Source organism: Aquarana catesbeiana, linkage group LG01, assembly GCF_042186555.1.
Source record: "Aquarana catesbeiana isolate 2022-GZ linkage group LG01, ASM4218655v1, whole genome shotgun sequence".
NCBI classification, from domain to species: domain Eukaryota; kingdom Metazoa; phylum Chordata; class Amphibia; order Anura; family Ranidae; genus Aquarana; species Aquarana catesbeiana.
Genome location: NC_133324.1, coordinates 169,907,579 through 169,922,107, shown reverse-complemented (window position 1 = coordinate 169,922,107; position 14,529 = coordinate 169,907,579). Strand labels below are relative to the sequence as shown.

The window sequence follows — 14,529 nt, the reverse complement described above, 5'->3', positions numbered from 1 at the left end:
AGGGTTTTTTTTTTCCTGCCTCTGAACGTCCCTGACAGAAAACGCCTGTAGTAGTCATAATGTGCAAAGACACATAGAATACTATTAGAAGTGCTTCTAGAGGCAGGAGAAAAAAAAAACGTCAAACGCCTGTAAAATCGACGTTTTTTAAGTCCAGTGTGCATGGAGCCATAATATAGCAGCTGAGACTTAAATAGCTGGAAGTTTCCTTAAACATATGAATAGCAAATACTGACATTGATTTTAAGAAGCCTCTTCCCAAGTCTTAATAGTCCAAAAATGGCCAGCAGTGCAGAGCAGGCCCAATTCATGCTGTGCCATTCAATTGTTGTTCACTACTGCATACTTTTTAATGTGTTGCCTTGCGCTTTGATGCGCTACAGTGCGAGTCGGTTGGCATCTACAGTACTTATGTATTGGGGTGTCATGCCAAAAAAAGTGCACTGGAACTCACCACACAAAGTGCCCGATGCTAAAGTTGTGGAAAAAAGTACATTAGCACAATGCTTAGATCGGAACTATACTTTTAAATAACTCAATCCTAATGACCTCCCTTCTCCATGCCAACTTACCTTAGATCAGTGGGTGATGTGGTCAAGGAGCCTGTACCATATCGGGTGGCACTCAGCGAGGGAAGCCTCCTTTGCAGGCTTACAAGTAGACAGCTTTTTTATTTGGACCTAGAAAGAAGTCGCCTCCCCTGACAATCTGTACCCCAACATCTCCCTGTCACCCAGCGCCTCACCACTTAATCCTCCTGCACAATTGACAGCAAAAATGAATAGCTAGATAGCCGCACTCCAAAAAAATTCACCTTTATTATATAAAAATGGATATCGAAGCATCACAAATGGATACAGACTAATGCCGCGTACACACGAGCGGACTTTACAGCAGACTTTGCTCGGCGGACTTTTCGATGGACTTTGTCCGCCAGGTGCGCCGGACTTTAAACCGGACGGACTTGCCCACACACGACCGGACTTTCCGGCGGGCTAAGTCCGCCCGTCTTTCCGACGGACTTTCGCCGGACTTTCAGAACGAACGGACTTGCCCACACATTCATTCATTCATTCATTCATTTTGAACGTGACTCAGGTGCGACGGGACTAGAAAAGGAAGTCAATCTTGCCACTTTTATCGGCGAGATTGACACCTTGCAAGCCCCGCCGCGGGTCATACCAGGCCCTTAGGTCTGGTATGGATTTTAAAGGGAAGCCCCCCTACGCCGAAAAAACGGCGTGGGGTCCCCCCTAACATCCATACCAGACCCCGATCCGAGCACGCAGCCCGGCCGGTCAGGAAAGGGGGTGGGGACGAGCGAGCGCCCCTCCTCCTGAACCATACCAGGCCGCATGCCTCAACATGGGGGGGTGCCTTGGGGGAGGGGGGGCCCTGCGGGGCCCCTCCACCCCAAAAGCACCTTGTCCCCATGTTGATGAGGACAAGGGCCTCTTCCCGACAACCCTGACCGTTGGTTGTCGGGGTCTGCGGGCGGGGGGCTTATCGGAATCCGGAAGCCCCCTATAGCCCCCCTGTGACATCATAAGGGGGCGGGGTCTCCGCCTATATAAGTCACAACGGAGCCCTCAGAGAGCAGTCCAACCGGAGAGAGCGTCGTGTCAACATCTGGAGAAGAGAAGAGGGAAGAAGACAAGAAGCCAAGAAGCCCAGAAGTCCGGACCTCCGCTGGCAAGAGAGCGGCCTGAAGACAGCGGAGGAGCCGGCCGAAGAACTGGAACACCGGGAGAAGAGGAACCGGAGGGACCCCCGAAGCTGGAAGAAGACCCCCGAAGCCAGAGGAAGACCCCCCCCGGAGCTGTTTAATAAATTATTTTAAAAACCTGTGTAGTGTGTTTTATTGACACTTTTTCCCTAGGTGAATGGGTAGGGGTACCATGTACCCCATACTTATTCACATAGGGTGGGGGGCCGGGATCTGGGGGCCCTCTTATTATAGGGGGCTCCCGGATTCCGATAAGCCCCCCGCCCACAGACCCCGACAACCAACGGCCAGGGTTGTCGGGAAGAGGCCCTTGTCCTCATCAACATGGGGACAAGGTGCTTTGGGGTGGGGGGGCCCCGCAGTGCCCCCCCCTCCCCCAAGGCACCCCCCCATGTTGAGGGCATGAGGCCTGGTACGGTTCAGGGGGGGGGCGCTCGCTCATTCCCACCCCCTTTCCTGACTTGCCGGGCTGCGTGCTCGGATCGGGGTCTGGTATGGATTTTAGGGGGGACCCCACGCTGTTTTTTCGGCGTAGGGGCTTCCCTTTATAAACCATACCAGACCTAAGGGCCTGGTATGCCCCGCGCTCCCCGCAATAGGAAAATTTGTTTTTCCTATTGCAGCAAGCGCGAAATGCAATACCCTGCCCTCGCGTCGTATCTGGTCCGTTGGACCAGCATACAGACGAGCCGGCTTTCCGTCGGACCAGCACACAGACGAGCGGACTTTCCGCCAGAAACTGAGTCCGACGGAAAGATTTAAAACTTGTTTCAATTCTAGGTCCGGCGGGCTTTTGGGAAAAAGTCCGCCGGAAAAGTCCGCCGGAGCCTACACACGGTCGGATTGTTCGGCGGACTCTGGTCCGCCAGGCAAAGTCTGCCATAAAAGTCCGCTCGTGTGTACACGGCATAACTGTACAGCCACTGACGCATTTCACACCAGGCACGGTGCTTAGTCATAGCTAGATGCTACATATACAAACAGACACACATATACAATTTAACCTAATGGCCAAAACATGTGTACCATTAGTGGTCGAGTTGAAAACACCTGTGAGCATTACATAATCACCACTGAATGAGAGTGTGCCCCCCACTGAAGAGACTATATATCAAAGCATATAAAAGATAAAAGAATCTTTGCTAGAAAAAAGACACCAAGTGCAACAAAACATACCATAATCGCATAAAATGATCCCATGTATAGTAAAATCAACATGGACCAGCATATACAACAAGGAAGGCGACAAAAACGACTTTCACCTGAGCATAAAAACCGATGCATGATACACGATTTTGATCTGCTATGTAGATTGCTATGTATGTAGATTATTTGTGATGCTATGATATCCATTTTTATATAATAAAGGTGAATTTTTTGGAGTGCGGCTATCCAGCTATTCATTTTTCCTATCACTCCGGTTGCAAACAGAGCCTGCACCCTGCTTGATTGTGGAGACAGCTAAATCTAGGAGAGGTAACCTGTGAACGGTGAACAACTTCTTCCTGTACAATTGACATTGATCCTTTGTGCCTCCCTAACACTACTGTCACTAAGCCCTGACACCCCAGACACTTTTCACCAGTTAGTAAGTCTGTCATTGCAATTTCCACCACTACCCCCCTGTCATACGCAGAGAGGAGGGAGGCTGAACCTGGAGTTTCTGGGCTATCTGTACACTTCCTCCTCCCTCTGGTGACCTCTTCCATAGTGAGCCTATAGAGGCCAGTCAGTCCTCCTGCCTCTGTGCACATTGTGTGTGCTGTGCTCCTGGACTAAGGGAAGGAGGTGCACATTTCTGGGCTGAGAGGAAGAGAGAACAGGGGGATGTCCACTACCCACATTATTACAGAAAACTTCCAATGCAGCAGACTTTCAAGAGCACCAACATCCAAATGTATCCTTCATTTCTTTTACTTTTGGTGCACGCATTTTACTTAAAATGCATCAATATTGATCACTCCTCCCTTCTAAACCATTTAGCCCTTTATATTATTTTGAACATGAAGTCTCAATACGAGATGGAAACTAAGGGAGGGACTAAAATCTATTTTACTTTCTATAGGTTTCGTTTAGGCTGCTTTCACACCACCGGCTCTTAGCGGTAAAGCGCCGCTCATTTTAGCATCGCTTTTGCACCGCTTTTTGGCCGCTAGCAGGGCGCTTTTAAACCCAAAGAAGAGGTTAAATCTCCCATGTTGCGGCGCTTACCAAGCGCTTTGGAAAAGCTGCCCATTCATTGCAATGGGCATGGGTGTTTTGGGAGCACTGTATACCGCCCCAAAGATGCTGCTTGCAGGACTTTTTCTAACGTCCCGCAAGCGCACCGCCCCAGTGTAAAAGCACCCATTGCAATGAATGGGAGGCAGTTTTCAGGAGCTATTTCTTCGCTAGAACGCCTGAAATAGCTGACAGCTGAACAAGTGGTAAAGGGCCCGCTGCGATTGGCCCTTTACTCTGCTCTGTGATCAGCCAAGTCCCAAGGAACCGGCGATCACAGGGCGTGCAGGCAGTGAGAGAACGTCTATGTACACCCTCCTGAATGATATTCAAAACATAAGTAGTTGTTAAGGCATTACTCACCTTTGTTGTTTGTGTAGATTTGGGTGGTTCAGATTTTGGTGTTGGTTTTACCTAAAATAATGCATACATTGCAAACATCAGAACATAGCACAGAATATACATCACACATAGTATCAGTAAGACCTGTATCACATTTCGCGTAACAAGAACACGCACCATTTCCATGCATCAGGCATAGGGCAGCCCATTTACTTGAATGGCCTGTCCCATGCGCAACAAAAGTGGCAAAAGAAAACTGTTGCACCTTTTTGGGCATGAAGCGTCATGCATTTTGGCATGTTTGTAGCATGGCAAAACACACATCTGCTAACCACGTTTTGGGGTGGCATTCATTCCGAATGCCATCCCAACTGTGTAGCGTATTTTGCCGCAATTTTAGTGCAATCAGAAATCGTAGGCAGAATCATGCGAGTCTGCATCACTCAACAAGAGTGAAAAAGACCTACAAAACAAATTATTCCAAAATACTTTAAAATGCTTTTATTTTTTTAAAGGCAGTGGCATTTTGCTTGTCTATTACAGAAAACAATCTAATAACACCTGTAATGCCCATGTCTCTCACGCTTGCAGTTCCTTGGCATTATGCAGCAAAGGCGAGTGTTTCAAATTAACTGAATGTGGGCAGTGTGGAGGATAAGGCCACGTACACACGACTTTTCGACCGGACTTGTCCGACAGACTTTCTACGGAATTTTTAACGAACGGACTTGCCTACACACGATCACACCAAAGTCCGACGGATTCGTACGTGATGACGTACACCGGACTAAAATAAGGAAGTTGATAGCCAGTAGACAATAGCTGCCCTAGCGTCGTTTTTTGTCCGTTGGACTAGCATACAGACGAGCGGATTTCTGGGTCCGGCGGAGTTACGACGTAAAGATTTAAAGCTTGTTCCAAATCTAAAGTCCATCAGATTTGCGACTGGAAAAGTCCGCTGAAGGTCCGGTGAAGCCCACACACGATCGGATTGTCCGCCGGATTTGGTCCGTCGGCGTCCGTCGGACAAGTCCGGTCGAAAAGTCCGACCGTGTGTACCCTGCATAAGAGGACTTTTTGTGACTTTAGGTATGCTTTAAAGAGAACCAGTCAGGAATACGCATTTGTTCATTGGTCATTGGCGGATTGGTCATTGGACAGCCTGCTGTCCTTGAGCAAGGTAAACGATCACCTCACCGAGGTGTACCCATTAATAATGCAAGCAGCACTGACATCACCACGCTTGCATTGCCTGCAGTAGGAAAGAAAACCATTGAATGCTGTCCTCTCCCTGCCCAACACGACCCCTCTCATCATTACCCTACTATATGCTCACCCATGCAGACACCCACAATGCTGACCACTAACCCACATACTATAGCTCCATCAATTCTTAAGAGCTGGCCCATGGCAGATATGCAACCAGCATCTTCTTGCTTCAACCAAGGACTAAAGTTGGCCATACACACTAGATTTTTAATAGAACGTTCGTACAAAAACTCTCGGTACATCTGATGACTTGACAAATGTTGTTCAAAAGTACTTAAAATTTTTCCATTGCTTTTGACAATCGATTTTGGAATGAATGAAAATTTTCTCATTACTGCAGTTGAAAAAAAAACAAAAAAAACGTTCATTTGACCCCACTAACGATTAGAAAATCAAACTTTTGATTAATTTCTACCAATGTATGGCCAGCTTACCATGGTACACCACCTCTATTAAATGAAACCTGTACTGAGAGAATATGGGGGCCGTCATGCTGATACGATGGCCTTAAAGAAGAACTATACCTAAATTAAACACGGAACAAAGTACTACATGTACCACAAGGGACAAAACAGTGAAAAAAAATTAGTTGTTTAATATTTTCTGAGGCAATGACCCAAAATGCAGATCCGTTCTGACATCCTTGACTTTCTACATTACCTGGTTATTCTGGGCCAGTAACTCAAAATGTACTAAACCCAAAGACAGCCAGGAAACCAGTATTCATGAAGGAAGGTAGCATATTTCTCTCAGTACAGGTTTCATTTAAAAGGGTAAGTTCACCTTTTCACAAAAAATGAAAAAGTGAACTAACTCCAAATATGCTTGCCAACCTTCTGAACCCTGCTGCACATAACAGATGTGATGCCCCGTGTTGCCAGTGCAGCAGTCCGTATATTGTACCCCACAATACAAAGCCCCCCCCCAGAGTGATTATCCATCATAACGCTTGTAATGACAAGTGCTCATCAGTCAGCGCAGCCACATGATTGCTCATCACTGGAAAATGCATCCGAGGCTTCTTCATCCAGTAAGGTGTGCTAGAAGAAAGAAAAAACGCTCCTCATTGGTCAGCACAGTCACATACTCGCACTGACAGGTGAGGGCTTGCCATTGTAAAACATGCTCACTCACTCTAAAGGCTGTGTATTGTGGTGAGGTCCCAAGGGATATCCAAGATATTTGGAGATCATTCAATGTTTTCATTTTTTGTGACAAGGTGAATTTACCCTTTAAAAGAATAGTAGATGAACAAGCCACCAATGAATGCCATTTAAAGTGGTTGTAAAGTCTCAAGGTTTTTCACCTTAATGCATTCTATGCATTAAGGTGAAAAACCTTCTGTGCTGCAGCTCCCCCTCAGACCCCCCCCTTTTTCTTGCCTGAGCTTGAGCCGATCCAGTGATGTGCACGAGTGCAGGGGCTGCAGCCCCTGTCGCTCTCCTCATTAGACAGACTGATAGCAGCAGGAGCTTGGTTCCCACTGCTGTCAATCAAAAGCTGGGACGTGGGGGGCAAGACCACGTCCCACTGTCTGTGTCAATGGACGTAGCAGCGGGACTCGGGAGCGAGCCCACACGGGTGCCCTCATGGAAATCGACTTTCCGTGGGGGCACCCGATGGAGAGGAGGGGCTTGGAGCGCCGGCGGGGGTATGGTATAATATGCCCAAGTATAGGCATGTTTGTTCTTTTTTTTTTTTAATCAAGGTTTTACAAAACACTAAGTGTACTGCTTCTCTTACCTCCACTGGAATTCATATACAGCATATTAAATACATTTTTATTGGCAATTTATATTTTTTGGTAATTGTTAAATTCCCCAAATCTATAAGCTATGTAAAAAACATATACCACTAACCTTTGGATCTGCTGGTTTCATAGTCCTTTCTTGTGATGCTGGCACCTGTAACAAAAAATATATACTTATAATATATAAACAAAAAATAATAATCTTATAATATACAGTATAACATTTTATTAACTTACAGAGCACATTAAAAATGTTATGTGCAACAATTTAGATGACCTCCTATAAACACTGCTATTTTGGAAGCCAAACCTTCGACTGATTCTATAAGTCAAATAAAAGGAATTACAGCAAGGCTAAAATGTAATTGTTATAGTGAAGCCAAAAGCAAGGTTCATAAAGAGATGGATTAGTGAGTTTGAAGGAACGTGACTGGCCTGAGTCCTGACCTCAACCCGATAGAACACCCTTGGGATAATTTAAAGCGGAGACTGTGAGCCAGGCCTTCTCATCCAACATTAGTGCCTTACCTCACAAATGCACTTCTGGAAGAATGGTCAAACAATCCCATTAAACACACTCCTAAACCATTCACTAAAATTAGAGGAAAAGCGATTTCACTGGAAACTGTGTAGAGGGTTCTTTACGGTAAGAGCGGTAAAAATGTGGAATTCTCTTCCACAAGCAGTGGTTTCAGCAGGGAGCATAGATAATTTAAAAAAACTATCAGATAGGCACCTAAACTACCACAACATACAGGGATATACAACGTAATATTGACATAAAAGCGCACACACACACAGGTTGAACTTGATGGACTTGTGTCTTTTTTCAACCTTACTAAGTATTTATGATGCGGCCAACCCAATATTGAACCCTATGGACGGGATGCCATTAAAGTTCATGTGTGTGTAAAGGCAGTTGTCCCAAAACTTTTGGTAATATAGTGTACGTTTAACCACATTCACTTTCATTTGTTCAATAAAATTTTTCCATTCTGGTCCTTACTGCAGTTGAAAACAAATGTCGATTTGACCCCAATAATGATTAGAATGCATTTCTACTACTGTATGTTTGGAAAGGGCCAAAACATGTCCCCCAGATGTCCGGGTATGTTTATCTAGGCCAATTTGGTGTAATGGGAGACACCAGAACTCTTTCCTCCATCTTACACAGCAGTCAAGGGACAATCTTCATCAGAGGGAAGCATAAACCAGTGTGACTTGAGTCCAATGCATCACCAAAGCATCCACCGTGAAGACCAATCTGATCCCCGGTCCTGGCTTTAAACTGTTCAGCTTGTTCTCAAACACAGAAGCCAGGATATTCAAATCTGGTTTTTCCCACCTTTGACAGGAATTTTGAAAGATGTTTGGGTGCAGATACCATGCGCCTGGATCTTGGCATTAATGGCTAAGGAAGTCTGCCTTACAATTATGCTCTCAAGAGATTTGGAAGGTTGAGAAATTTGGAATGGGAGTTTCCATCCAGGAGACTATCAGATATTTCTTTTAGGGCAATCGGACTTCTGCTACCCCCTTGATGGTTCATGTAGGCCACTGTTGTGACATTGTGCAACTTATCGTGACTGGGTGACTTGAACCCTTTCATGACTACGCCTATTTCTGGCATTTGGTGTTTACAAGTTAAAATCTGTATTTTTCCTAGAAAATTACTTAAAACCCCCAAACATTATGTATATTTTTTTAGCACAGAATCTTGAGAATAAAATGGCGATTGTTGCAATATTTTATGTCACACGGTATTTGTGCAGTGGTCTTTTAAATGCTACTTTTTGGGGAAAAAGACACTTTCATGAATTAAAAAAAAAACGAAACAGTAAAGTTAGAAAATTGCGCACACTCGTGGAATGGCGACAACTACGGTACCTAAAGATCTCCAAAGGCGACATTAGAAAATAAATAAATAACGGTTACCAGGTTAGAGTTACAGAGGAGGTCTAGTGCTAGAATTATTGCTCTTGCTCTGATGATCGCAGCGATACCTCACATGTGTGATTTGAACACCGTTAACATATGCGGGTGCGACTTCCGTATGTGCTTTCTTTGCTGCATGAGCTCGCAGGGACGGGGGCTCTTTAAATTTTTTTTTTTTTTTTAATTTCATTTATTTTTATTTTTTAACATTGTGTTTTTTTTTTTTTTTTTTTTTTAATTTTTTGATCACTTTTATTGCTGTCACAAGGGATGTAAACATCCCTTGTGACAGTAATAGTTGGTGACATGTACTCTTTATGGAGGGATTGGGGGTCTAAAAGACCCCCAATCCCTTGTTTGCACTTCAAAGTATTCAGATCGCCAAAAACGTCGATTCTGAATACTGTATACTCTTAAAAAACCGGTGCCATTGGCAGCCGAGTGAACAGGAAGTGACATTGTGACGTAATTTCCGTGTTTACAGAGAGAAGACTGGAACTAAGCCGTTTCCGGCTTTGTGCCAATCTGTCTATAGCCGCCGGAAGTGACAGATTGAGGATCGGGTCACCCGGTAAGAGAGGCGGAAGGCGGCGGGAGGGGGGGTGTCCCATCCCGCTCCTCCGGGATAACAACCGAGCGCCTTTTAGCCGCATCGGTCTTTGTCCCTGGATAGCTGATCACCCGCTCTTAAAAACAGTACCAGGATGATGCCTGCAGCTGCGGGCATTATCCCGGTATAACCCCCTAAAGCCGAGGACGCATATCTGCGTACGCTTGGCGGGAAGGAGAGGTCCAGTGTTGTACAGACAATTTGATGGCTCCTAGTTTCAGAATGTTGATGGTCCCCTGGACAGTCAGACAATTGTAAACTCTGCCCCAGTGTGTAAGGTTGGCAAGCATTGTCACTACCTCCCAAGGAGTGTGAAAGAAGGACTTTACAAAATCTAGGGCAACACTGGAGATTCTGCAGCAAAACACAGAAGAGGGGGGGGGGGGGGGCAGAGATGGAAACTGTTTGTACCAATTTGAAAAGATAGATTGTACCCTGAGGTCTGGGACATCTCGAATTGCAGACTGGCACAAACGCGAAACAGACGCCCACACACACACACACACACACACACACACACACACGCTCCCATTCAGTGTGAGGAAAGCTTCTAGCCAGACTCGAGTCCATAGCTGGTGACAAAAAGGGGTGCTAAGCCTGGATTTGGAAGTAGTCTTTTGGGGAAGTGAAAAGAACTCTCCCTGAGAAGTAGTAGCAGACATATCACAGTAGGAATGAATACTGGGCACAATAAGGCGCCCACATCATGGCATTGGGCTATATAAGCCCCCGTGTGACAGACCCGCTCACACTTGCCCTGAGGCGGCTTAAGCTTGAGCTCCGCTGCACTGCATTTAGCTGGCTTAGCTGTGTCAGGGTATGAAGTCTCTGGTGAGAAGAGTCCTTGAAAGGGCTGAAGCTGAGGGAGGTAATGAATGGCTTCAGCGGTGTCTAGCCGAAGAAGACACATCTTTGGGGACAGTAGCGGCTGAACAGCAGTCTACCAGGAGTATTATGGAGCCACTTGAGGAATCTCGGCCGTCTGCCTCTACCTCAGCACAGCGCTCACCGGCTCGCAGCATTCAGCGGAGCTTACCTTCAGAGCGCACAGTAATAGATACAGCAGCAGTGAGTGAGGAGAGGTTTATTTCTACAGCGGAGCAGGAGGATTCAATTCATGGGGCTCACAGAGTGAACCGGCGTGGCAAGAGGAATAGACGGGTTTTATTCCAATCTCCCATCCGCAATAGCGGAGGCAGAGGCCGAATATGCCGCTCGTCCATACCGCTTAGGGAAACTCGGCTCACGGATGAGCTGTCTCCGCCCAGCCTAGCAGATGCTCCTCCTGCCTCTCCTCATGGTATGGCTCTGCCCACAGCGCCAAGGTCGCCTAGCTATGTTGGGAATCATCCTAGGCAGATACCTCAGATAATAAATTCGGCATCACTCGCATCCAGGCCATCTAGGCTGGATGCTGTGAGGGCCCCTGTGTCTCTCTCCTCCTATGCAGGTCCAGATATTAGCCAAGTCTCAACGCAGGATGTCCACATTCCAGTCAGATGTAGTCATCCAAAATACAACCATGCTGGTGAGTCTGCTCAGAATGATTTAATTAATCAGTTACTAGTTTCATTAAACAAATTTAATGAGAATATATTAATCATTCAACATCTGTATCCACATCTGTATCTCCTTCTCCAGTTAATGTTTGGTCAGGTAACTCTGTAGCTAATATCAATCCTGTTGCTACACATACAAGCATCCCTGTTTGTATTCCTAATTCGATTTTTGAGACATGTTTTAAAGAGGTACTCCTTTGTGAAATGTCCCCTTTAGGATTCCATTTGCCTTTAGTAGTAAAAGAAAAGATATGGAAAGGCGAATTCTTAGATTTATTATCTTTATTACCTATTGCAAAAGATTTCATTATAAAAACAGATAAGAGGTATGAGGATGGTGCTGTGGATAGCCGCCGTCCCATTTCTAGATCCTTTTTTAATTGGCTGCAGGCATTTTGTATTTTCTCTGCAATAATGGGTGAGAAGCATCCAGAAAAATGTCCTGGGCTGTTTCAGCACTTAGAGCATATTCCGGAGGCATATAAAAGTTTCGGCGGTATGGGATGGTTTAGTTACGATGAATCGTTTTGCCAAAAAATTGCAATCTATCCTAACTTAAAATGGGGTAATAAAGATGTTAGGCTATGGTTAAACCTCATTATTCCTCAGAAGCCTGTATATACAAGACCACAACCCCAGTCAAATCTGAACCCAAATGCGCATCTTCGGTATATAAAAAAGGGACATGTTACGCATTTAATGAATCTCAATGCAAATGGTTGAATTCATGTCGTTACCGCCATGAATGTTCTTTTTGTTGTTTCGGTAGCCACCCAGTCTCAAGATGCTTTAAAAGACCATCTAGCAATAAAGTTCACAGGGATCATACAAAAGGCCTGCACGCCTGTGAGGCTATTCGCAATGCATCCATGGTTAATGTTTTACCCCGACAAGGGGAAAGCACAGTTACTAATTGAAGGTTTTTCAACAGGTTTTAAACTTCCTATTTTTACAGGTTCAGGTTGTCAGTTATCAAATAATCTAAAATCAGTATCTCTCTATACTGATATATTAAGGAACAAATTAATGAAATCAATTTCAGCCAAAAGAATTGCTGAAAATATATAAAAAACAAGAGAGAGCGCACGCCAGCCCTAGTGTGTTATCGTTTAATAGATGAAGATAAGTGTATAAAAACGAGGGTTGCACTCACAAACATCCAGCGTTAAATGGCATAAACAGCTCCACAATAGCCTCCTCTCCTGGTCTGCAGAGATCAGTTAGCTCACAGCAACTAGCAGCATGGTAAAGTAGAAAGAATCATGTCTACCACCCAGTGGACTTTTGGGAGAGCTGCAACACCTTAAGCGAGGAATATACATACAGACTGTTCACTGTTGGAATAGGTATAGTGGGGACAGTGCTGAACTTGGTTTGTTGTGTGTGTTTTGAATAGAATTGCTGGCCCTTTTATCTCCCCCCATTTATTAATTTTCGAGTTTCTTCGTTGGGTTTAGTACCCAAAAAAGAGCCCAATTCAACATCTTTCATTTCCCGCAGGTCACTCTCTAAATTATGAAATTGACCCATTATCTGCTTCTGTTAAATATGCGACTTTTGATGATGTTATTCAAATTATAAAAACGTTTGGTAAGGTTGCATTGTTAGCAAAAGCGGACATTCAATCAGCCTTTAGATTATTGCCCATTGCTCCAGAATATTACAATTCCCTTGGTTTTTGTTTTGAAGGCTATTTTTTCTATGATAAATGCCTCCCAATGGGTTGTTCATTGTCATGTTACTATTTCAAAATTTTTGCCTCATTTCTTCAGTGGGTGTAAAGTTTTGAATCTGGTCATACTGGGATAATTCATTATCTAGATGACTTCTTGTTCACTGCTCCGCCAAATTCTATAGTTTGTTCTTTAATCCTCAAGTTATTTTTCCTTTTAACGGAATACTTCGGTATTCCCTTAGCAATTGAAAAAACTACTTTTCCATCTCCAGTTATTGAATTTTTAGGCATAAAGATTAATACATATTTATTCCAATTTGAACTTCCTGCTTTAAAAATTTGCAGGCTTCAATCCCTCATTTCTTTTTTCCTGCGTCGGAAGATTTTACTAAAAGAGCTTCAATCTTTTCTGGGTCTCCTGGCTTTTGCTACACGTATTATGCCTATGGGAAGAATATTTTCTAGAAGGTTATCCTTGGCTATGTCAGATCTAAAATCCCCCTTTTCCCACATTAGGTTGACTTTGTGATCTGAAACACGATCTATTGGTATGGTCCCAATTTCTGCAGAATTATAATGGCAGATTCTTTTTCCAGGGGGATTTGCTATTTGCAGCAGATTTAGAGTTATTTACCAACGCTGCTGGTTCTCAAGGTTTTGCTGCTATTTTTCGTTCTCATTGGTGTTCAGGCTCATGGCCCCCCTTTGGATTTCCGACAAGATTACAAAAAACATAGTTTTGTTGGAATGCTTTCCAGTCATAGTTGCTTTAGAAAATTGGGGTAATCAATTTGCTAACAAATGAATCATTATTAATACAGACAATAGAGGTGTATTATTTGCTTTAAACTGCCTTTCTTCGAAATCCTTATCAGTCATAAAACTTTTAAGTTATTTAGTTCTCTTATGTTTAAAATTAAGCATTTGGATTAAGGCAAAACATATACCAGGCAATCTCAATGTCATTGCTGATGCCTTATCTTGATTCCAGATGGCTCGTTTCAGACAGCTGTTGCCCCATGCAGATCTGGTTGGGTACCGTTGCCCAAGTCATCTTTGGAATCTGATTTAAATCCAGTATTTTTCGGTTATAAAAAATTTGATGGCTCCAAAAACATGGACTGATTATTCAGTTGCATGGGAAAGATGGCTGAAGATCAATTATGAGTTAGGTTCTCCTGGATTACCCCCTTCTGAGAGTTTGATCTTGGCCTTTCTTTGTTCATTAATACAGTTTTCCTTTAATCATATTAATAAATTAGCAGGGGTTTCTTTTTTCTTGAAACTAAATAATTTCCCAGCCTGTAACAGTTTCTTTTCTGTTAAGCAAGCTTTAAAAGGTTTGCGGAAGGTAAGATTGGTTCCAGATATGCGCAGGCCAATTACTTTGGACATATTATCCAAGCTGTGTTTGGCCACTCCTTTTGTTTGCATTTCAGTTTA

General features: G+C 44.2%; 1 protein-coding gene across 16 annotated transcripts in view; it reads right to left on the bottom strand.

Annotated features, from left to right (window-relative positions):
- CAST (calpastatin) overlaps window positions 1-14,529 on the bottom strand; it is a 264,338-nt gene that overhangs the window by 68,359 nt on the left and 181,450 nt on the right. For 9 of the 16 annotated variants that reach the window (XM_073624543.1, XM_073624542.1, XM_073624541.1 and 6 more), the window contains 3 exons: window positions 7,417-7,461; window positions 4,310-4,360; window positions 455-472 (listed from right to left, as the gene is read on the bottom strand). In XM_073624543.1, the coding sequence (XP_073480644.1) occupies window positions 455-472; window positions 4,310-4,360; window positions 7,417-7,461 (114 nt within the window). The remainder of the gene's footprint in view (window positions 1-454; window positions 473-4,309; window positions 4,361-7,416; window positions 7,462-14,529) is intronic. The other 7 variants (XM_073624550.1, XM_073624546.1, XM_073624549.1 and 4 more) reach the window with 1 other exon arrangement.